This window comes from Buteo buteo, chromosome 1 (genome assembly GCF_964188355.1).
Source record: "Buteo buteo chromosome 1, bButBut1.hap1.1, whole genome shotgun sequence".
In the NCBI taxonomy this organism is placed as follows: domain Eukaryota; kingdom Metazoa; phylum Chordata; class Aves; order Accipitriformes; family Accipitridae; genus Buteo; species Buteo buteo.
In genome coordinates this window covers 30,331,047-30,355,258 of record NC_134171.1, presented here as the reverse complement: position 1 = coordinate 30,355,258, position 24,212 = coordinate 30,331,047, and the positions used below count along the sequence as shown (strand labels likewise).

At 39.4% G+C, this 24,212-nt stretch overlaps 1 protein-coding gene across 1 annotated transcript in view; it reads left to right on the top strand.

The window, feature by feature from the left end:
• Positions 1-24,212, top strand: part of SCFD2 (sec1 family domain containing 2) — a 207,268-nt gene that overhangs the window by 24,954 nt on the left and 158,102 nt on the right. Inside the window, exon 3 of the mRNA XM_075025831.1 lies at positions 9,529-9,656. Coding sequence (XP_074881932.1) covers positions 9,529-9,656 — 128 coding nt within the window. The remainder of the gene's footprint in view (positions 1-9,528; positions 9,657-24,212) is intronic.

Below are 24,212 nucleotides of genomic sequence, written 5' to 3'. Positions count from 1 at the left end.
CCCATGCTCCACTGATAACAGGGAGCATATTTCTTCCTGGTTTGGAGTGTAGTGGTCATGGTTTTATTGGAACACAATAGATTATATGAAACAGCGGTTTTGCAACTTAAAATGATGGTGTTATTTTAAAAGCTGTTTTGAGATAATTCTTTCACAATTCTTGTCTGTCTGAAATGAGCTTGTGATTTTGTGTATTCTCAGCATAGACTTTTGCTACTATGTCCATGAAAATCCTGTCCCATACTTCATATGCTTCACTGTAAGATGATCAAAACTTATTCTCTCGTGATGCTCAGTAATAAATTCAAAGAATACTTTCCTATTCCTGTTGTTAATCATTGGTCATGTCTGGTGAATCTTATTTTCTCTTCTCCTAATGGTAATTAACAGCCTGTTTTATCATCCGGCATCTGAAAATGATTGCAAAATTTAAGTTAACTTGACTAGGTGTACAGCATTGCCCTGAAGTGTCAGTATCTGTAGGTATGCCTTTATGAAGTTAAATAGAATAGCTTGAATATAATAACTTGCATATAATGGCTGCTCCCTCTCTTATTGCTGTATTTCAACCAACTTTCCCCTAGTGCACTAGACAGTGTACCCTTCTTTTGTGAGCCAGAGCTTTCAAAGAGTAACTCCTGTGCTCTGACCTTTTGTTTTATGGCAATGTTGAGTCAGCTGTATGCGAAACCAGTAACAAAGGAAAACTGGCTGTATCCTGGGGAGCTGCCTGGCAGTCCCTCCTGGCTGCTGAGGACTAGGTAAAGCAAGTTCTCTGCTTCCCAGTTTGATAAAAATGTTTTACTTCTAACACTTACTACTTACAAACATTTCAGGTAGTCCAGAGGAGAATCTATTGTAAAACTTCATGACTGATCATCAGATCCCATTTTTGCTCACAAGTTGTAGCCTTCCTGGCTGCAATCTGATTTGCAACACCTTGAGTATTATCTCAGAACTGCTTTTAAAATGCCTGGCAGCTTCTGTTTTATCTGTCTGCTGTTTAAAATAAGTGTTTTAAAATAAACTAGTGGCAAAAGGCTGTTAAGAATCTAGTCTATTTTTAATGATTTTTTTCCTGTATCTTTAAAATTAGATTTTTTTAAATTAAAATTTTATGCTGCTTGTGTCTTGCAGAAAAGTAATCTAATTGTATAATTGAATAATGAAGTTTGCTAACATCTCCTAAATAATAAGTTGTTCATATAGGACTCCCTATAGGAGTATTTTAACAGTACAGAAACATTTATATACTAGGAAATACTCCTAGTTTGGATGTAGGGGAAATAGCAAAGTATACCACATAGGCAAGGCCTCTAGTTTTCTTTTGGGGAAAGTTCAATAATTTACAGAACTAACAATAAGAAAATTCCCTTATGTTGACCCTTCCTGTTGTAGGACTTGATTTAGTTTTTACTCAAATATCTCATGAGATACTGAAATAGGTTCTGAACTTTGCAGTGCACTTTGAGAGATTGATTTCTCATAGCTTCTTCCAACAATTTTTGTAGTGTGATTATTGCTTTAAAATTTCTGTTTGCAGTGTAGAAAAATGCAAATCTCAAAACCTTATGCGTTGTTCAGGCAGGAAAGTTGGTGTTTTAACAGCACTCCCCATGACCTTTAGTGAATCAATTGTTTTATCAATCAAATTATGCTAGTATGAGTTAATTAATTAACTTGATCTTGATGTGACACAGCCTTCCTGGAGTACATGCAGAAAGGAGGGAGAGGAAAGAAGGGTCTGTATAAACACCACATGCAAAGGCTGAAGCTATCAGCCTGCCATTAGCCCTTTATCTAAGAGGCTCTTGGCATATAAATCAAACAATAACCTCTCTGTTTTGACTCGGTGCCAAAGTACACAGCCACAGTTGAGTCTAGAGCAGATTACACCCACTGAGTGGCTTGAGGGCTTGGAGTGAAACAGGGAAATAACCGTTAAATTATTAAGGAACACATTTATGTTCTTTAATGTTGGCTGTCAGATGTGGTTGGGTTTTTTGGTTTTTTTGTTGGTTTTTTTTTTTCAAAGTACCATTTGCATGTTCTAATCATAAAAAACAATACATGCAGGGCATCTTAACACACATCTAAGTGAGGATGTGAGAATAATGTTCTAAGCTGAACGGCTGCAAAGACTTTGTTTTTTAAGAAGTTTTGTGTGTTTTGCCATGTTGCAATATTTTTACTAATCTATAGTGAGGGTGGTAATATCCAGTGCTCCTGCAGTTTTCTGTAAGCACAGTACCAAGATGACATTAGCTTTCTGTTTACTTTATTTTCTAAGGTTAGGGTGGATTGGAAAATAGTTCAAGTTTCTACTGTCTATGAGGTGCATTTAATTAGGCTGAGCAAATTTGCCAACCATATAAAATGTCCAGCAGCAGAATTACAGTCCGCTGCTAAGAGCGATTTTAAAACTTCAAAAAGTTGTCATTTTACTGTCTTAGAAATAAAAAGTGTTAGTCCCTTCTGCGGTTGTGCAATTTACATTTATCTGAAAATAAACATTTGGGGGGTTTCGTGTTTTTCTTTGCAGAAAGTATAGCTGCATCTTCAGTTGAGCACACGTTGGCTAGCCCATCGAGTGCATGCACGTGGGATGCACACAACTACACAGCAATGCTAGAGACTGAAGTCCTGGAAATACTCGTAGCTGTTTCTGTATAGAAAATTTTTGATAGATTGTATTAGAGCTCTTTGGTCACTTTCAGAAGGGTGAAATGAAGAGCAGCTTCTTTCTCTGAGCCCAGCTGTGTCCAGGCAGCGCGACGGAGCGGAGGTCAGCTCTTCCCATCCCCACGGCATTCCCCACAGCATCCCTGTGGCATCCCTGCGGCGCAGAGCGGAGGCTCTTCAGGGGAGGCTGTTCCACATGTCGCTGTTGGTTCTTTCCTGTGGGGGCTGCTGTGCGTGGAGTGGGGTGCAGTCAGGGACTTGGCCGTCCCCCCTGCCAGTTGTCAGGCTGGTGTGTGTGTTCAGGAATGCGCAGTACATCCAGCGTAGCCTTGGTGCAGCTTCTGCTTTCTCAGAAACAGCAGGGGAATTGGAAGAGGGACGATGTCTTTTGATACGTGGCCCCTCGCTCCAGGCTTATAGCCAAATCGTTGCATCTTATCGCAGGCTTGTGCTTCTCTTTGGTTTATCGGTATTCAGATGACATATTGCCAGCAACGGATTTGTCCTTCCTGGTTACAGTCTTCTAACCACCCTGGTGTTCTTTTTTGAAGTGCTGTGCACTTAGTGTGGATGTTGCATCGTCTTTAAACTAACATGAGTTATTGCAAAGGATATGTAGGCAGCATGCTTTTTTTTTTTTTTTTTTTTTTTTTTTAGCAGTTGCTCAGTTTTGGGCAGCTTTGTGGTATTAATGAAGCTCTAATTTAATCTTTACTGAATTTTTCCCTCATCCCTTTCTCTTGTGAAAATACACAGGCACAGCTGAGCTGTAAAGCTATGTAGACGTAAGGTGAAAGTTTTGCTGATACAATAACCACAGAATCTGTCTCATGTTGAGACTATCACAATTTTCCTTCAGATTTTTTTATCTGTAAAAGTACAAACATGACTAATTTGTTATGATGAAATGCTGTCATTTCAGCTGGTTAATTTTTGAAGCCCACTCATTGTTTTTTGTCACTTATTCAGAGCCTGTGTCAGCAAGTTGCTCTTTGAAATCCCGTGTCCTTTGCCAGGTGTAGAAATAACCACATTTGCTTATTCTTCCTTCCTTGATGTCTTGCTCATATGATGTCCTCCACCTGGTTACTTGCTGTTTCTGATGTGGGCTGTGCTTTCACCTGACCCCAAGCAGTTTAAAACCAAACCAATACTGTACAAAGTCATCTTTCTCTTTCTTGATTTGAGCTACAGGAGATCTGGGAAGGAAACTGGATGTAGATACTGACTTCTCAATTTGGCCTTTGAAAAGGTTATGAAGACACTCTTGACCTGTTTTTCAGTAAGCCTGGGGACATGGCAAGGGTTGCATATAACTGACAGAATAAGGTTGTTATGCTAGTGTTTTATAAGGAGAAAACAGGATGACCTGAATTTGTCCTGTTAGGCAAAGCAGTCCAGGCAAAAATCCAGCAATAGATAATGTACATGTCAATTTTATTCTCCTTGACTGGAAATTAGATCATATTAAAATAATTTGCAGTAGCTTGCCAGAGACTACAGATGTGGCTGATAATTTTGGTGATTATGGTATGCTGCTTGGACAATTATATTTGACTTGTTGTCATTTGGTTAATTATACATGCTGATTGAAGAAATAGATTGCCAAACTAATATTATAAATGCTAAGGGGGTTAAGAATGGCCTATTGGTAGATCTGAAAACATAATTGTAAATAGGGAACACTTAGTCATTGAGTGGACATAATTTCTAGTATGGGCTTAATGCTTCTTGACCTTTTACTCTTGCATTAGTGACGTGGAAGACCATATTTTAATAATTTATCAGTAATAGACAAGACCTGAAGCAGTAAGGGAAGTAAATATCTTTCTGTACTGGTGGTATGAAGCAAGAGGCATATCATTTCAGCCAAGTCTAAAATTGTGGTGTTATGATTCGACCCCCCAGGGTAATAAGTGTCCCCAGGTTTCTGTCTTTGCCTTTAGGTTTACATCTACTCTGAGAGCTTGTTCTCCATTGACTAACACTTGATTTCACCTATTTCCAGACTACTACTTCCAGCTTGGTAATAGCACATCCCAGTGCCACCAACCTCGCCTGTTCTCCCCAAATGCATTCAAAATGAGTAGCTTTTAGACAAAGCCTACAGATGATCACAGATAGGGGCACTTTCTGTTTGTCAGATAACCTTGGCAGTATTGTCCTTGCAGGACTGGGCCAGAACAGATCAAGAGAATGAGTTATAATTATTTTAACAGATGTAAGATTAGGCATTTGATTATCAACCTGTAAATGTACAGATCAAGCAAATTAGTTTAGGGATCTGAGCTGCCTTGAAAAATTACCAACTTTTTTCTATCCGACTCAATGCATAGTCCCACATGGAACGTGTTGCCACAACTGAAAGGGGTGCCATGGGAATGAGAAGAAGTTCCCCCACAGTGAGTGTTGCTGAAGCTAGCATGACATCGCCAAAAGAACTGCTTGCCAGACTGCACCCTTACTTCTGCTCAAGGCTTTGGCTCTTTCACCCTGGCATCTTGCTACCAGCAAACAGCAGCAGATTTCATTGAGTGGCCTTTTCTTTGGGTACTGTAAATTTGGGAAGCCAGCTAGTTAGCCACTTCACAGCTAACTTGTTCTGTTCTTGATTTTTATTTTTATTTTTCCATCTCTCCTATCTTTAATTAAAGAAAGAGTGCCTCTGGAGGCTGCAAATCAGAGGTGCTTTGAACCACCTACAGCTGTCTTTGGTCAGCATAGAACATCCAAGTCATTCTGACTGGCTTCTCATCAGCACCTCTTTCCTGCCACTGTTGCCAGCTGATGTCTCATTTTAGGATTTGTACAGATTATGGGTCTGATGATTTGGTCCCTTTTCCCTCTTTGTCTTTATGATTGAGCTTTGAAAACTGGCATGCAAATACCAGAAGTAGGGAAGCTGCATCTTTTAGGTGTCTAGATTTCTCCCTCTTCCTTTATAGCCTTTTTTGTTGTTCTTTTTAAGTCCAAATTATATGCAGTTAAAGTTTAATCAGTTTTGCAACAGAGAATGGCTCATTTAAAAAAAAGTAACATTTATGTATGAGGGGAAGGGATAAATTTGCAATTATCAGATGTCTGTCAAAAACCTTGCTTTACGTATATCAAATGGTATAGCTCTGTCTAACAGGGCTTTTCAAAGACTTCAGCCTTATCTCTGGACATAATGTAATGCTTTTCTTTAATAAACTTCTAATTTGTCTAGCAGATAACTGCTGCGCTTGGTTTTATTCTGTTTTCTGAGGTGACTGGTTGATTAGGTATTATGACCATAACAATAAAAAGAGGGGACGGGGTATCAAAACCTGTGAGCAAAACTCTAAGCTTATTGGTGAAACCCTTTCTCAGGGTTGCCATGCCCTGCAAAACATTTTTTAATAGAGATGCCCAGAAGTGTGCACTGTAATATTTACCTAGTGTTGTGACATTTATTTTGAAGGGTGGTTTAGAGTTTCTGATCTGTATTGTAGCATAACTGCAAAGAATTTATTTTTTCTTAAGCAAAACAACGTGATTTAGACAATATCTTTAAAGGTTTTGTAGTGCATAAAGTATTTTTTAAAAAAATCTACTTAATTTCAGAAAACTACCTTCAGTGTGTAGCAGTTCACTAGATAATGTGTAAAATCAATAAATAATCCTTGGGAAGTCAAGGAATGCAAGAGGAAGGAGAAATTTGGATTGGTGTACTGGATCCCATACAAATCACTGATTACAGTGCCAGTGTCATCGGATTGGGGCATTTGGACTAAAGCAGAGGAACTGCAGATGGGAAAAAGAGGAGGGGAAGGGCACCGTGACAAGAGCTGGAAGGCAGTCACAGATAAATGTCTCACCAAAAGGGAAAGATAAGATAATATTGTTTCTGAGTGTTAGAAATCTCTAAAATGAAAATGTTGTGGTAACTTCTCAGATCAGGCAAGAGGCAACACCAGAGTCCTGTACTTCGTCCTACTGACTCATTCCCAGCAGCCATTCCTGTCTTGTCATTGATGAAATTAAAGGATGGGCAGTTGTTCAAAGCAAAAGCCCTTCTTTGAAGGTGTAATAGAGGGGGAACAGGAAAAGTGTTTTAAGCAGAAAACATACAAGTACTTCTGTTGCTTTTTTCCCCCTATCGTATTTCCAGAAAATGACTGAACGTGGGAACTGCTGCTTTCAATGGATTGACCCAGTCAGTTGGCTGTGTATGTGAGCTATAAATATATATTGATCTCATCCTGTTTATATATTGTTCTATATATGATACCTAAACCACTAGGTATTCTGCAAAGCAGCGGGAAGAAAAATGTCTAGAGAAACTCCGGTGGACTACGCAGATGCAAGCGTACAGGAGTGTGGTTGACCCCCATCTGCTTTTACCACAGTTGTTTTGCTTTTTGCTATTTTTGGTGTGCTAAAGCAACCCTCAGGGATAGTGCAAACTTAGGACCTTGGCATTAAAGAAAACCTACTGTGGCTAAAGGAGGAAGAAAGAGTTTACAAAGCAAAAAGCTTTGTAACCCCACCTCCCAGCCCCCACTCCGCCATTTTGTTTTAGTGCATTAGTATGACTTTTTTTTTTTTAACTTCAAAATAATTAGTCTATTATTTTAGAGGGTTTTTATTGTTTAAACTACGAGCAAGTAGAAGTACCAGCTGAAGCAGGGACTTGTAGTTGTGATTATACAAGTATAATGTATGTTGCTTTCAAAGACCTTGCAGTCTAAATTGACAAGGACTGATCAACACGTGGTGTGGAAATGGAGAGCAGCATGCAAAGGCAACAGGTAGAAAAATGGTGCAACCTTATCCACATACATTCTGACTTTTACTGAAGTCTGTAGATGCTTTTGGGATGAATTTTCCACACTTTACTATTTGCTAAATACCTTTATGAAGTATGGGTGTGAGAAAGATGAGACTACAAAAACCTGTGCACAATTTGGGAGACTTATTTTGGCTTCCTCATGTTGTTTGTTTTCCTTTGTTTTAAAGTTTTATCTCCTGGTGTGTGTGTTTATGTGAGTCTCTCTGTGCATCTTTATGGTGATGAAGGGAATTGGGAAAATGAGAACAGGTTAAAATCTTAGAAAACAGAAGCTTAGCTTTTCTTCCAAATAGGGAAAAAAGTCTTTTTAAAACTAGCTTTCTACTGGTTAAGGCCTGATTCCTGATCTCTATAGTTTTGTATTTGGACCTGCATTTTCAGGAAGGGATTAGTTAACAGGCAAAGCGGTGGCCTCTTGCAATCCAAACCTCAGGCATGATTGTAAGTGACACATACCCTGTAATTGTGATGTGAACAGGATCGATAGGCTGCATTTAAAAGTGCTGCTGGGTGAGTAGGACTGAATCATAATAATTGAGTACATAGTCTGTAAAAATAGCATACCCAAGAATCCAATACTTAAGGGAGATTGTGTTGAAGCATCTAGTTGCTTTGGAAATCTCTCATTTCTTGCACTATAATATGTTATAAATTGGCGTGCTTTTTCTTGTGAGGAATCCCCTTGGAGCTGCTGCCTATGAACAGTGCGCAGCATTAGTGCTCAGATCGCGCTTGGCGATGGAGTAGAGGGAGCTGAGATGCCCTGGCTGCTTTGGGATGTGCTGCCTCCTTCCTCCGGCGCTGGAGGAAGGTCGAGTTGCACTACGTGAAAGAGAGGTGGAAAGACTGTGTCAGGTCATCTGATTTTTCCTTCCTTAAAGCATGGCAATGAAAATGATGAAGTTTGCTCTTCCTATTCATTTGTGGTTTGTTCAGAAGAAGGGTAACTCAACCTTCTTCCCACGGTCCTTCCACCCACTCAGGCTTTGATAGAGGATGTGGGTTCCTGGGATGACAGGATTGGGGCTTGGTGATCCTCTTACCTGGTTTGGGACATAGCACAGATTTCCTAAATACAGCCCTGCCATTGCAGCAGAGTGTAAGCACAGCTGCTCAGTAACAGTTATCAAATGAGTTGTTGGGGTTTTTTATTTTCTGTGAAACAAAAGCTTGTTTGGCATGTTTATAAGCATGTTGTAAATGACATCAAAACGTATTTAGGAGTTAAATGTCTCCTGAGGAAAAAACAGAGGGAAGCTTTTTCTTTAAAAAAGAAAATAAATAAAAAAAAATCCAACACAGTTAATCCCAGAATCCCAGTGTGTGGCTTTAGCCCCAGGCGAGGGTTTTTTCTCCCTTCTCCACCCCCACCCCCTGCCCTCAGAAAACACTGAATTCATTCACAACAGCAACAAATCCAGTGTCCTGGAGGAGAGAGAAGACTGACAGGGAATGGAGTGCAGATGAGCCACACAAATTCCTAATTTAAGTTTAGCAATAATAAAAAAGAAATCTGTCAATAGGGAGACCATAAGGACAGTTACATTCTGCTATGGATTATTCTTTTCATGTAAGGAGAATCCATGAAACCCAAAGTGACGGTAGCTCATCAAATCATACCAACAGCCTTCAGCGTTGGAAGTATTGGTTTTGGGATTTAAACTCTCATGGGGAAGTTAGAGCCCATCCTTTTCATAGCTTTTTGGTAACTGAAGAAGTTTGGACTGTTTCTGGTATTCCCATGGTTGAACCGTAGTGGTTACTTTGAGGCTGACATATAATAATATATTTATTATATATGAATTCTAATGCTTTATAATTACTAGCAAAAAATTCTAGATATTTTTCTGTAAAACTGTAGCAACTGTTCCGCTAAGAAAAAACAAGCTTTTGTATCACTTTATTTTCGCTTGTATCCTGCCCACCTCAGAGGAGTTACTACGTAGAAGCACTCATCTTAAAATATAAATGTTGTCTTAAGCTTGCTCCATTACTCAAGCAATGTTTAGTGTAACCCTGTCATTTTCTTACAGTGATCCAGCTGCCAAAGCTCTCTGGGAGTCCTTCATGAACCTCAAACAGAAGGAAGCTGTGATGGAGGCTAGGAGACACCTTGTGGAGGCTGCGAGCAGAGAAAATTTACCTATTAAGATGAGCATGGGTGAGTAGTGTGACATACCCTTCCCTACATAGTGGTAATGTGAAAGATAATGTCAGTTCCTCTTCTTCCACTTAACCCTCTTGGGGAAAACTCACCCCATCCTTGGTTCACCCCCATCCTTGTCAACAGATTTCAGGTGAGCATCGTGGCTACCATGGGAACTTTCTGGTATATAAGTGAGAGGCAAGTGTTTTCTTTTAAATACAACAATCTTAAAAAGATTGAGAGCAGTGGTGAAGCAATTGACTTCTATGAAGGAGGGGTTTAAAGGCATGCAAATGGTTAGCCATGCTGCTTGTCTTTATTCTGCAAAGCATGAGAACTTGGGTATTCTTAAAAAGTCAGCAGGACTTGTGTCCTGAAAGCAGGCACTGTAAATAGCAGCTGATCTGATGGAAGCTGTGCAGATCTTGCGTATGATTACATTATACAGGTAGTGATTACATTACACAGGTAGTGAGGTTTATGTGAAGTAAGGCTGCCTGGCTCGAGAGGGTTTAAGCTGAAAACCATGTCTGGGCACTTTTTAAACCTGAATTCTTAAAAATATTAGAGATACAGATTATAACATAATGACTTTCAATAGCTTTTTTAGAACCTCATTCTTACTATATATCATACTCAGTGACATGCAGGAATTGATGTTAGGCTCATAAAAACTGGTATTGCTCTATACCGCAATAATTTTTTGCATTTTATGTACTCTAAGACTATTTTATGCTGAACTTTTCATCAAGAGAGAAAGGTCTTCATGGAATAAGAGTAATAGGCTTTTATCTGGGACTCCAGAGTAAACTGCCAAGATATTGTAGAAGAATTAGATGTACAGCCAACTCATGAACTCTTAACAACTATAACATTTAATATATTGTATGGTCTTTAGAAATACCTAGAGCATGCATTTAGTAGATTATTAATCAGAAATACTAGATCTCTGCAACAGTAATGCTGTAAGCTGTTTTAAAGAAATGGAAAAGGAGCAGCTGTGAGAGGCCTGTTACAAATTTGTCTGAAGGAGGTAAGGCACAGTAAATAATAAAATCTTGTTTAAGCTTTCACTGATAATGTGTGTGTGAGTATTCACCATAATAACACTAAGAAGCCCCTGCTGTTTTTCTATTACATATGCCTTAAAAAAAGATCATTAATGCTGAAATTCAGCTTTGTTTTAAAAGTAATTACTTCCTGTCTTTGAGAGGTAATGATCCATCTACCACCTTTGCTGATTTGTGTGAATGATCAGATCAGCCACCCTTTCCTCTGTGTCCCCTTCCTCTGGTATCCAGTGAAGGCTGCAATAATCTGGTTCTTAATCATATTAGCTGACAGTTACTGATGGCAGCCGAAACATCTGATGTACCTGGGTCCAATATAGTGCTATGTAGAAACATTTAAGAGTTGATGGAGAAACAAATTTCTGACACTATAGTTCTTGAGACCTGCTTTTTGTTGAAGTGTGGCTGTAATTTACTAATGTTTATGGAACTTTGTTATTTATTTTGTGAATTGTATATTTTATCTTGCACTAGAATCATAATCAGTTGTTAACTTGGTAGTTGAACTTCAAAGGATAAAACAAAATTTAAGACAGTCTTGTAAATGATAAACAGGGACAAAACAAGAAACAAGGAAAGGAGGGCACTACAGCCACCAAAATCAAAACTTCTTATTGAGCATAAATGCAGAAAACCTGAAACTGATGCCCAGATGTCACATTGTCCAATGACACATAATTATTAATGACTTTTTAGAACAGGTCTGCATCTTTACAGTGTTCATTGCTCATTCATTGTGCTAAAGAGCATCTTAGTTCTTTCCAGGGAAGCTGGAAATTGTGTTTATCAATTGCTGCTTTTGCTGAGAAGGAAAAATGGCCTGTTCTGGTCCCGATTGCTATGTTTAGTCAAATGACTCCTTCCACTGCGTCTGTGATATGAGGGAACACTGGCTGGAGAGAAGGGAAATGCTTTCACTCTGCTCTGTGCTTAGACTTGAATTTTTATGATTTTAACTCAGGTTCTGCCTGTATCAGAAGATCTTGGTGGATTGCACACTCGTTTTCCCAACACTTAGGGTATTTTTTGAGTTTTTTATGGCCCTAATATTAAATGTCAGAGAGTTTTTCTAGCATGAAAGTTGCCTCTTAGTCTCTTTACTAAGACCAGCTGTGTCAGATGGTAAGAGTATTTTCCTTACTACTACTTTTTTGCTTTTTTTCCCTCTGGAAATAAGGAGTGAATTACATTTGAAAGCAAAGCTTTGAATTCCATTTGGTGTAGCTGAGCCCTCCTGCAGTGGCCACCTGCCTGAAAAACTGCATCACATCTGACACTGGCAGCACAGGAGCCCTGTGCAGCGATGAGAAACTCGATCCCATCCTGTTTCCGTATTTTCAGTGCAAGGAAAATAAATTCTGTTGTTTTCTGGGCTTTGAAAGGCTGCTTATTACTCTGAGGTGTGTGTGTGTGCTTGCCCATGTTTCCCCTGCAAGCAATGTGCCTGATGCCCGGCTTTCCTCTTTCCCTGCCTGGCTGTGTGTGGCAGGAGCTCTGAAAGTTGTAGGAGAAGACAGAGCTCAAGCTTTTGCTTTCTGCTATCTTCTGAATGTGGGAAGGACAGTAGGAGAACTGTAGAAGGTGACACACGTGTGCTCCCCAACACCCCCAAATGTCTGCCGGCCACTGGGAACTCCATCTTCTCCCACAGCAGGAGTGGAGAGAGGAGAGGAGTTCTGAGGAAGGAGAAGAAAGAGAAATAAAGGAAATCAACAATTTTGGCCACATTTTTTGAGCTGAGTAGCTTGGAGCACTGCATTCTGGTGTTCTTGATTTGCATATTCATTTTATTAGTTGGATCAAGGAAAGTGGTAGTGGGGATGTCTGGAAGTCCCGTTGACTGTTTCAGAAGGGATCAGCATAGAAAGAAGGTGGGTGAAGATGAGCTGGCAACATTTTGTTGAAAGTTTTGGTGGAGGGACTCTTGGAGCAAGTCTAGTTTCAAATTTAAGACCATCTCCATGACATTTGTATATAGAGCAGGATTCTCTCTTTTTTCTGTAGCTATCTTGTCTCAGGTTTTCAGGTGGGCCGTTAAGTGGTGTTATACCATCTTCAAGGAAGATTTCCCTTTTTTTTCTTCTTCCATTTCTTCCACTTTCCACAGGAAAGTGCATATTTTATCTGTCATTTCACTTTGTGAGTGAAAGAACTATGTTGTTACAAACTTCAGCAAGTGACACAGGCTAATAAGCTGTCAAGAGCTGTTCACTGCAAGCATTTTAAAATCCTGTTTGTTTTTAAAGCAGAATTGCAAGTCTTAGGAAACCGCATCATAGAGGGAGACAAAGTGCCAAGTGATGGTCCATAAAACCAACTAGAACACAAAACTGTGGAGCTACTTTGCCCTTTCCTTATGGAACAAAACCTGAGCTGTGTAGCTATGTAGCATATTTGATTTTCTGAGGTCAGCCCTGGAGAAGGCAGGCAAAGCACTGTGCAGAATTCCAGCCGGGATAAAGGCTTTATGCATGCTACATCCGGTTTACTTACTGTTTAATCCGTTCCATCCATAAATACATAACATGGGTATATGGGTTTTGAAGATGCAATTTCCTGTGGAGTTTAGTAATGCTGCCAGTATTGACTTTTGGGGAGTATTTGTTCAGTGTTGCTTACTGTGGGCATGCTGACATTGAGCCCTTTCTTTACAGGATGATATAAAGGCACTGAAACCATGTTACTAACATAGCACTTAGATGTAAGTTTTGCCTTAACCCTTTCAGCTAGATACATTTCCCAAAACAGTATATGTTTGCATGTAAACAGGTGGAACTCTCTTTTGCTAGATGTCCATTTAAATAAATGAGCATTTAAATATTCCATATCTCTCTCTATATACGCACATACACCCCACCCCACCCCCAAACCAACAAACAATGCTTTTCAAGAACTGCATCAGGTCCATTTTGCCTCTGAGGCAGCTGCATTTGTGTTTTGGATACCCAAGTGAATGCTGATAAATATCTGGGGGAAGATAGACATTTGCCAAGTTCTCGTCAGATATCCCATTGTGTAGGTGTAAATGTGTAGGTGTAAATTATTTTGGCATAACAAAAATCCTGGCATTTAAAGGAATTATTTAAAGGGATTACTTCGGCTCAGCTCTTAAAGTAAGTGACTGTAAGCAGTGGCCTGACTTACAGTACAGCAGAAAGGTTGCTGTTTTTTCCATTCCTCTACTTCCCGTTCTGTTCTTTGTAGGTCTGATGCATATCTTAATCATCTTCTGAACATGGCAGCCCATGAATCTCTTGTTGAAAGCTTTGCTGTTAGCATAGTATTTGGCAGTAGTAAAAACTTTGCTAGAAATGTCCTTTTGTGGCTTTAGAAACACCCTTGCTCTTCTGTTTGAAAAGAGCACAGTAAACCTTGATCAAGTCTGAATTCCTTTATTGTGTCTTTTTACTGGCATGGAGACTGATGAAAGTCGAAACACTGGTATAGCAACAGAAACAAAGTGCAGTGTGCTGTTACACGAGCCCTTGTTAGCAGAAGAAAAGCCTTTTGGTTTCTTTCCATTTGAACTGTACAAATACAGTTCTAAAAATCCAGCTCACTACAAAATTAGCAGAGCCTCAGGCTTTGTGAAGTAAAGAGGAGTACTGTAACTTTTTCGGATGTGCTGGTTTGCATGGTTTGAATTGAACTCTAAAATTTGTTTGGGTAGAAATGAGAAGATCCTGAAATTTTAGCCTGGAGATATGAAATAACATTTTGAGTTAGAGGAGTACCTTAAAATGGACAGGAGAATATAGATTAATTCCTTATCTAAAAACATAAAGAATATAAAGAATATAAAATGTCCTTTTTTTTTTTAATGAAAACTTGCATTGGACTGTAACAGTGTTTAACATGCTATTTTTTCTTGACAAGATCAATGTAAAAATACTCAAGATTCAACACCATCAATTCCTGGAATAAACTTTACGGATAATAGCTACCCACTAAGAAAATGAGCTGTAATAAAGTCGATGAGTACATACATATCTTTCCAGATAAATCAAGCCTGATCTCAGATATGTAACATCCACCCTGGCCAACCATTAGGACAATTCTGTAGTAGAGACAAGTAATGACACAATGTCAGTCTGGGTTTGAGGTCCTTACAAAGGAGGAGAAAGCAGATCAGCATTGCAGGGCTTAAAGTGGTCTGCGGGGTGTTTGAATCCCTTCTGCTGCACATCTCTGTGTAAGTGATGGGTACCTGGATAACAGCTGAGCTTGGGAGACACTATAGCACCCCGTTATGCAGAGAGGAGATCATATTGTAGGCTGGTTCTTGGGATGTTCATGTACATTTCTCTGTTGCCTATTTACATGGTCTCCAAACCCATCAGGAGAGCAAGCTGCAGAATCAGTGAGGCAGCAGCCAAAGTCTCCCTCCAGGCATCCTCATGAAGCAGGAGGCTTCCCATACCAACTTGACTGAGACAGGCCTGGCTTAGGCCAGAGAGTCCCAAATTCCTGATGGTGGGTCTCACAGTGCTGCTCCAAGGGCTCACTGGTGTTCTCAGGGCATTTTTCCAAGGAGAGGGGATGCTGCTTGTCTCAGACCTGAACTCCTTCCATTGCGCAGCTGGATCCTGAGCAGGTGGTTCCTGAGTTATATTAGTCTGCTTTTTGTCTCACCAAAAGCAACAGAAGTCCTGCAGTGTGGGACTATCTAGTCAAGCAGATTTGGCTTTTCCAGCCTGTTGCAATCCTGAGTTCCTGATTTCTCCCTGTAGTGCAACTAAAAACGTAGTCTTGACCTGAAGCGAATGTTCCCAATCTCAGCGATGGTCAATGTAGCAGATGTTTTGTTGCATCACTCACCCCGGAGGCAGGAAGGCTTTGTGCTTCTCAGTGCTAAATGTTTTTGAAGAGTTTGAAGCATTTCTGAAAGTTTTGCATAAATTCCTGTTTGGGGGGCTTCTTATAGGCCTTTGCATTCCCAGGGGAATGCTCTTTGAGTATAGTGGGGTTAGGCTTTCCCTGATAACTCTTGAAGATGATCTTTCTGAATAGTCATTACCACATGGAGAATTGTAGAAAGAAATTTATATTATGGCTGTTTCACCTTGCAGTGTTAAACCAGGATGAAGTTCAGGGTTTTGACCCTGTTGAGTATGATCAGAGTGTTCACCTAACTGAACAGATCCCATCTTCTGATAGTCATCTGGTTTTGCCAGTCTAGGACAGAGATGTTGCTCCAAGCTCCAGATGTGCAAAGAGTATGTAGCCTTCTGCTGTTTTTCTTAAGCAACTGAACTTTTCAGGTCATCTCTGTAACTCATTAGATGTAACAGAAAGGATGAAGGATACTGATAATCCTGCCAAGAAAGTTCTCTGTTTTTCAGCAGATGTGACAAAATAGCTGAGATGGAGAGATGTTCAGGAGCAGAAGTTTGTTTTTCATCAGTAAGTGACCCTGCGTTTATGTGTAGTGTTGCTTAGAGGCATCACCTGCTGAGGAATCATCTTTGCCCTAATCATTATGCTGCTTTCAGGATGGATCCTGAATTCAGGAAAGTGGTGTGGCAGTTAATTTTTTCAGTCTCACCTGCTGATACACAGAGTAGTATCCTTGAGAGCACAAAACAATTGCTCAAAAGAGAAAACAAACATACCTTAGAATAACTGGAACTATGTGAGGTGTAATGTCCACATGCATATTTTGCAGTTTATCCTCCATCCCTTTTTTTTCAGTCTAGCACATAGAGGTTCCTAGAGCTGAAAGAAACATGTGATTTATGAGGAGCAAGTACTTATGCTCTTGGTGTGAATCCTGTGGAGGTTGAACAGTGAATGGAGTGCTTACTGGGCTTGGAAATGGCTGTTAGTGTGGAGGCAACAGTGTGGCAGAAGCTTGGTGGTAAAGAAGGAAAGGCAGGAAATTTGCCCTTTTTGATGACTGCCTGCAGCTTAGCACAGAATGAGTGGTATCAACAAATAAGGATGAATTGAAGAATAATTTGGGGTTGGAAGGTATCTCTGGAGGTCATCTAGTCCAACCCCCTGCTCAAACCAAGGACAGCTTAAGAGTTAGACTAGATACGTTGCACCTTGTTCAGCTGAATTTTGAATATGTCCAAGGATGGCAGTTCCACAGCCTATCTGGGTACCCTGCACCAGTCTTAACCACTCCTGTGGAGAAAATGTTCTCCTTTTATGTACAGTTTGATTTTTCACTTGCTACAGTGTGTGACCATTGCTTTTTGTCTTCTGACTGTGCACCTCCAAGAAGTCTGATTCAGTCTTCTCTGTAATCACTCATTATGTCCTTGAAGACAGTAAGTAGCTCCCTTCCCTGCTTTTATTTCTTGAGACTAAACAAACCCATCTCCTTCAGCCATTACTTGTGCATCATTTTCATTAGCCCCCTAAACCGTTGTAGTGACCCTTCTCAGGACCTGCTCCAGTGTGTCTTGTACTGTGGAGCCCAAAAATTCATACTCCAGATGCTGTCTAACGAGTACTAAATAGAGGGTTATAACCACTTCCCTCTGCCTGCCGGCTGCATTTGTGCTGATGCCACCTAGTACATGGTTTGCTTCCATTGCTGCAAGGGCATAACAGCTAATTCATGTTCAACTTGACAGGCGGATTTAATCCTGGACTTTAGAGGAATTTAGCTCACAGATCCACTATTAGACTATTGCAAATAAAAGAAACACAGGAAAAGTTGAAATAAAGGCCGGAAAAAAGAAAAAAAGGACTTTGCTGTAAAATGGCATCTTGAATGTGGCAAAAGGCTTGCTAGTGTCTACAGGCATCCATGAAATGTGTTCTTAGTGAGTGCTATTGTTTCTACAGTTGAAAAGGGAACTGGAAACTGCTGTGTCCCAAATGTTGAAATACTGTGCTAGCAAATAATAAATTTTAATCCTTCTTTTTGGACTTTTGCTCAAACACTGGAAATAAATAAAAATGAGAGGACTTCTTATGCACAGTTACTTAAGCTTACTGTTGTTAACTGCATTTGTTTTATTTGGGCAAGAGCTTGAGGACCAAAAAAGAGGTACTATGCCAGGTCCAGACACAGACTGTGAGTCTTTAATACCAGTGAGTTTGAAAGTGAAGGAACTCAACTGGTAGAGCAGTGCAGTATATTTCATGAGGAAGAAGAAAAGTCTAAAGCAATAAAGGCAGCTGTTAGGTAGCTTGTTCTTATCCAGCTCTGTTGATCTTGTAGCTGCTCAGCCAATTGAGTAAATTCTTTTTTGGTTGTTTTTTTTTGTTTTTGTTTTTTTTTAAAACAATGTACCAGTTTCTTTCCTTCATCTCTCACCTTTCCTTTCTCCCCTCCCTTAAATTGTCTTTCAGCTGGCTATGTTCCTTTATGACTTGGGGAAAACACCACTTCACATCTAACTGTTACTTGTGCACTGGTTTGTATATCTTTAATGGCAAAGTATCAATTTGACCCTTAAAGTGCAGTTTTTTTCTGGGAAATGTACACACTAAAATCCATCTTATTGAGGAGAGAAGAGAGGAAAAAAACGGTGATAGAACATCTGTGTCATTTAAACATCCTGTCTGAAAACAGTACCTTGAAATGCTGAATCTTCATCTTAAATGTAGAGATGAAAAGAATGGTGTGGAACATGCAACCCCACTGGGTTCTCCTACTGTAACAATAGCTACAGCTTTTGGGAATGTGTTTGGAAGTAGTTCTGGGAGTTAAGTGCTGCCCTCTGCTTAAAGGAAACATGCCTAATTTAGGGGAGACTGAGACAGATAACATGAAGTGCACTCATAACAAAATCAAATAAATTTTAACCAGAACAGGTTAGAAGAGATATTTTAATCCAAAACTAAAATTACTCAGAATAGTATTAAAGAAAAAAAAAAAGAAATTTTGTAGAGCATCCAGTACTTCCTCTATTGCAAGAAGTTTATTTGGAGGCAACATTTCTCCCTCACTATTTTAGGAAGGTATTCACTGCAGGTGACTGTAAATGGCTTTTTGCTGTTCTTGTTAAGGAAATCAAGTGTTGTTCAGATTTGTTCTGAGTGTGGTGAGTTGGTTTGGGTTTGGGGTATTTTTGTTTGTTTCTTTAATGACTACTGCATTATGCATTATGTGAATTTACCTTAAAGAAGTGTAATATTGGGACTACTCACTCTTAAGTTTAAAGAAAGACTTCAGTTGGTTCTGAAGTACCATGTTCTTGTTGAATTTTTTATGTTTTTTTAATTGACGTAATATTTTTGCAGAAATAGCAATTCCTAGGTTAAGTTAGTTTACAAAGTTTCAGTAAAAGTATTTTTGTCTCAACTGTCTCTTGTTCAGTGAATAACCTACTGCATGCTGAATAGTCTCTTGTGGTGTGAAGATGGGTAATGGTTCAAGCCATAATAAAATTGTAAAGCATGTCATATTTGTGTCTCATACCTCATTTACTTTGCACTTCACTACTATAAAACAGTTAGCAGATGGAAGTGAAACACAGAACCCTGTGCAGTGATGTGAAACAGAGAAATATGCTAGTAGTATGTTATCTTTGATTAAAATGTAGTTGGCACATGGATGCAGGACTATATGGCTAATCTTACTGTTATTTTTAAAAAGGTATTGGGGTGGCAATAGTCTTTCTATGTGTCTGGACTTTTTGGATAAAGTCTTTTTTAAATTTCAATTTTTTGTCTGGACAGTAAACCCAAACACTTAAATATGAACTTGTGGCCAGGTCTCCTTCCATGTCTGGTTGTGATTAGAGTTGAAGATAATTCATAAAAATTTAAAAGAAAACAGAAGTGTGTTGCTCTTGCAGGAGTTCTGCAAACATATCATTTCATTATTTATATTCTTTGCTAATGTAATACTGCAAAGCTTATATTAACTTCAGTATGAAGTCTTATTGTCTTAATAAAAGTATTGTGAAAAGCCTATATTAATGTGGTCTTTCTCTAGACAATTTACATGATGTTTACAATAGTTGGGAGTAAACATTAATGTACAGATAAACATTTGTGAAGCTTTGAAACAAAGATATAATGTAAATGTATGTTGTTATTAATTTTTTATAGTATGTATCTTTAAGAGGAAATGACTGTGGGCTAAAAGCTTAAAAATTTAAATAGCATTTACTTGTATATATACTGGTAACTAGTATTGTTTTGGGAGATGTTGTAAGTAACAGTACTTCTTCATTGGCTCGAATCTGTAGTGAGTTACAGTGTTTCTAATGCGTCTAAACAAACAACTTTGATATAAAACAAACCAAATTGCCCAGGAAAGGTTGAAATGCTTCTTCCAGTTTTTGATTACCCATTAGTCAGTAGTAGGTATAAAGCTAGATCAGTAATCCTGCTATATAGAAATAAGCTGATTTTTATGTACATATGTATAATAATAAAGTATTAAAGAAGATACTATTCATTAGTTACTGAATGCTGATGCAACTTCCTGAAAAGAAGTAGTTGTATTGCCATCTTCTGTTCTTTGCTAAAATTTGTTTGGTGTTTTTTTCAGGTAAACACCAGAGATTTCTTTTATTCACTAAGCTTACTTTATTTTTTGCTGATGTTGAGTTCTATTATATCTTCTGAGTCTTGAAAAGAAATATTTTGAAGTTTTGAATTCAAAGTGATTTAAAAAAAAAAGAAAGCCACTGTACTTGTAGACTGTCCATTTGTGATGATCAAGACATGGTTAAAATCACAGGAGCAGGTCCCTTAAGCTTCTGTGAACCTGGGTGAAAAATAAACCACTTATTCTTTAAGTCTAAGAAAAGGAAATTTAGTGCAATTGCTGTTATTTATATCTGCAGCCTGGTTGGAAATAAGATACAACTTGCTGTACGTGAGCGCTGCGATATCTTCGTTTCATAGGATGCATCAGCCATAATGACTGTGTTTTACATCAGCAGGAGAGTTCATGAATATGGGTTGGGAGATGCCGATTCTGGTGTTTGCTCAGCACGCAGCAGAAACACGTGGCACCTGCACTTTGCTGGAACACTGGGGTAGTTGTGGGTATCAGCACTACGTACCATGCTTTGTGTGTCTTAAGAGATGACAGAAGGGGCTTCAGAATTTCTTTACATTAGGAAAGGAGCCGTGTAGTCAAAAAAAGAGGGGAGCAAACTTGAAGAAAGTAGCTGAAAGTGATATAGAAGTAAAGGAGCAAAGTGTCACTGAGAACAGCCAGTGCCGAAGGATTTAAACCAAAGATACAGTACGTGCTGGTGTGCTTGCAAAGTCTCTAAGCGTGAGACTTAAGGTGGAACATGGCAATACAATAAAACTGGGTGGCTTGCTCAGTGCTTTTTTTTCCAAGCATAATTGTGGAAACCTCATCATTCAGTCTCGCAAAGGATGACTCGTTACACAAGAGACATGGTTAATTACATATGTACATACTCATACATCATCATGTTTTCCATCCCTATTTATTTACTTACCACCCAAATGATTGTTAGGGTATTCTCAGCTGCAGAAGTCTTCCAGAAATCATCAGAGGAATAATCAGTCCTGTGAATAATGTACCAAAGAAGAACAACGACCTCCCTCTCTCTGGGACAGCATGCCAAGAACATGATGAAGTACTCAGTGTCTGAAAACATATGTCTTAGGGCTAAATGAGGACATGCGCAAGCCACCTTGAAATCCTTTGGGCATGTTATTTTAAGACAAACAAGTTGATTCATTTCTACGAGAAGTTTAAAGCATGCAGATGATTCAACCAAATTTGCAAATTTCAAGTCCCTTTACAGTCACGGTGAATTACTGTTTCCAAGGATTACTGTTTTTTTAGGGCTGGAGACCCGCTGGTTGGGACTTCTACTCAGTATTTATTAACCTGGTGGAAGAGGTGAAAAGTAAGGTAATAAAATATGGCCATGATACATATTTAGCCAAGGTTAGGAAGGGGATTTGAGAAACTCTGGTATGCCAGTATTAAATTGGAAGTTTAATATAGATGGTGACCCCTAGGAAGCTTAATTCTGGAAGGTGAGATTTCACCTATTTATTCAAACAGTTCTGAAATTTGCTTTAATATTTGGGAGGGCAACTGGAGAATATTGTAGGCACTGGCTAGAGATGGTTGTTCCTTTTTTGTTCATACTGATTTAATGGGGGAACTGTATGGTAGAGTGCACAAAGAAGGAAATAATGGGTTGAAGTGGCCATGCATTTAAAAATAAAACTCTGAAGGATGAAAAAGAAAAAATTATCAATCCCTATTGAGACACCTGAGATACCAGCTATGTTTGTCAAAGCCTTCTGAATGTACTGGGAAACCTGAAACTGTAAATAATCTAGGAATCGTAAATCATAACTGGGGTCATATTTAGGCATCTGCATTTATGTGCTTAGAACTGAAAACCTTGATGATTATATTAGAGTGCTTTAGTCATGTTTGTCCCACCTAATTCATTAGGTTTTATTTGTTTTAAGGCATGTAAAGAATTTCGAAAGAATAGTAACAGAACTGATATTTAAGCATGGTTTCTATTTTGTAATAAAAGACTGAGGCCAGTTAGGAGAGAAGGCTAAAATAGCATATGGCACTTGTACGAAAATAAATGATCTGTATGGCAACACTGTTAAAACAAGGATTGAATGATAACATACATACCTAGCGATGAATAATAAACTGCTTTTGAGATAACTAACTCAATGCTACGGCTGATGAGACTGAAGCCAAGTCAGCTTCGATGTTCAGACTCGCGTGGCAAGTGTTAGTTGAGCAGTAAATAGAGTCCAGCTTTATTTGTTCTGGGTATAGACCTCCATTCCAGAATTTTCTAAGCCTCAGCATAGTTGTCACCGTTGTCAATGGCTCCTACGTCCTTGAAAGCCACTGCTGTACACACCTGCAGACAGGTGACAGGCTCTGCCTCCCTGAAGGTCCGTCGCTCTGGAGTGACTTGAGGTGCACTGGGAAGCCCGCGACGGGCAGGGAAGAGTGGCTGACCTCCGGCGCCGGTCTCCTGCAGCTATTGCTAAGGCAGTAGGAGGAACGGGGATCAGTAAGGGCCAGCGAGGAAGGAAGGCCGGTCACCGCTCTTCCTCGGTGGCACGGTGCTGCTGGGGGCAGGCAGCAGGAGGCTGCCGCTGCCACGTGGTTTGGGGTGTGCTTCGGGGGCTGCTCAGACCCCCGGGGTGGACTTATCCTGCGATTGCTGTAGTGGGGACTTGCCGTTTGTGCTCATACCTGTGACCACGGGGCTATCTGGATATCAGCGCTCCTGCAAACAGAAAAGGGAGAGAGGCTTACAAGTGACCATCAACTCCAGAGCAGATGGGTTTGTGTTTGTGGGAGATGAGCGTACGCTCTTAGAAATAAGCCTGTGACATCTGCTTTCAGTCTGCTGTAATGTTTAGTGCTCTTCAGGTCCAGAGCCTTGTTCTGGAGAAGCCAGCCAAACAGCATCTCATACTGGCCTACTTTTAATCTCTCCAGAGAACTAGAGGTAGTTGGTGTCCTTCTCTTCTTTATTAACAATTTAAGGGCTGGATGAATTTTGAAGTTAACTAAAGAAAAGTTGAGATCAAATTATTTTTGTGCACTTGCTGTTAAAGAGTGTTACTGAAACTTCCTAAGAAGTACAAAAGCATTTTGAGTTAATAACAACATCTGGAAATTACACTAACAAGGAGACATAAGGGGCGTCATCTGTCCCACTAAATTTCTCTCACTTAGTTTGCAAAATATCTGACTCCCTTAGCAGTACGGTTGCCCAATTGGCTTCGTGGAGCGTGAGAGCTTTCTACATTCCTCACAAGTATCCGGCATTGGACATGATCAGAGGCAAGCTACTGGGAGAGAGAGGTCTATATTCCTAAGGCTGTGGACAAGGAAAACAATTTATTTGGAATTTTTCAGCCCTCTACTGCCTTGAAAAATCTCGACTGTGAACATAAGTATGCCAAGGTCATTTCTTATTTGTTGTTCTGTCAAGTGAAAAATGGACCTCAGCAAAAGCGCTCTAGCCAGTGAAGCTCAAACTCTGTTCTTGCATAAAATTGAACAAAGTTTAAAGCTATATGTATTTGAGGTTCCTGTAGTCTTGGAAAGGCATCCACTTACTTATTCAATTGGTCACAAAATGTACTTTCCTCTTTACTTGTTTTCTTGTCCCTATGGAGATAATTAGCTAAGTGTTAGATGAAAAAATGAGGACTGTAAGTTTGGAACAGCACATTGATAATTCTGACCTTTGCTCTTTAGACACCTCGTTCATCCATAAATCTTTATGTAAAAAAAAAAGAAGAAAAAAATGCACTTTGGGATTCTGAATTTTAAAAATTTACTTCTACCAGTAAATCTGTCTTGAAAAATAATTATTTTCTTGAAGTGATGCCTGCATTGCACTACATAGACTGCAGCATTAATTTAAAATGGAAAAAAGTCATACTGTGGAATCATGTCTTGATCTCTACAAATGTGGTTTGTCCAGTTAACTTTCTGTTTAACTGTTGAGGTGAAAGTCTGTCAAAACTGTCAAAACCAGTTTTTTGACAGGCCTTTAATATCAGTTGCTGGTAATTTCTGCTCCAGTATGTC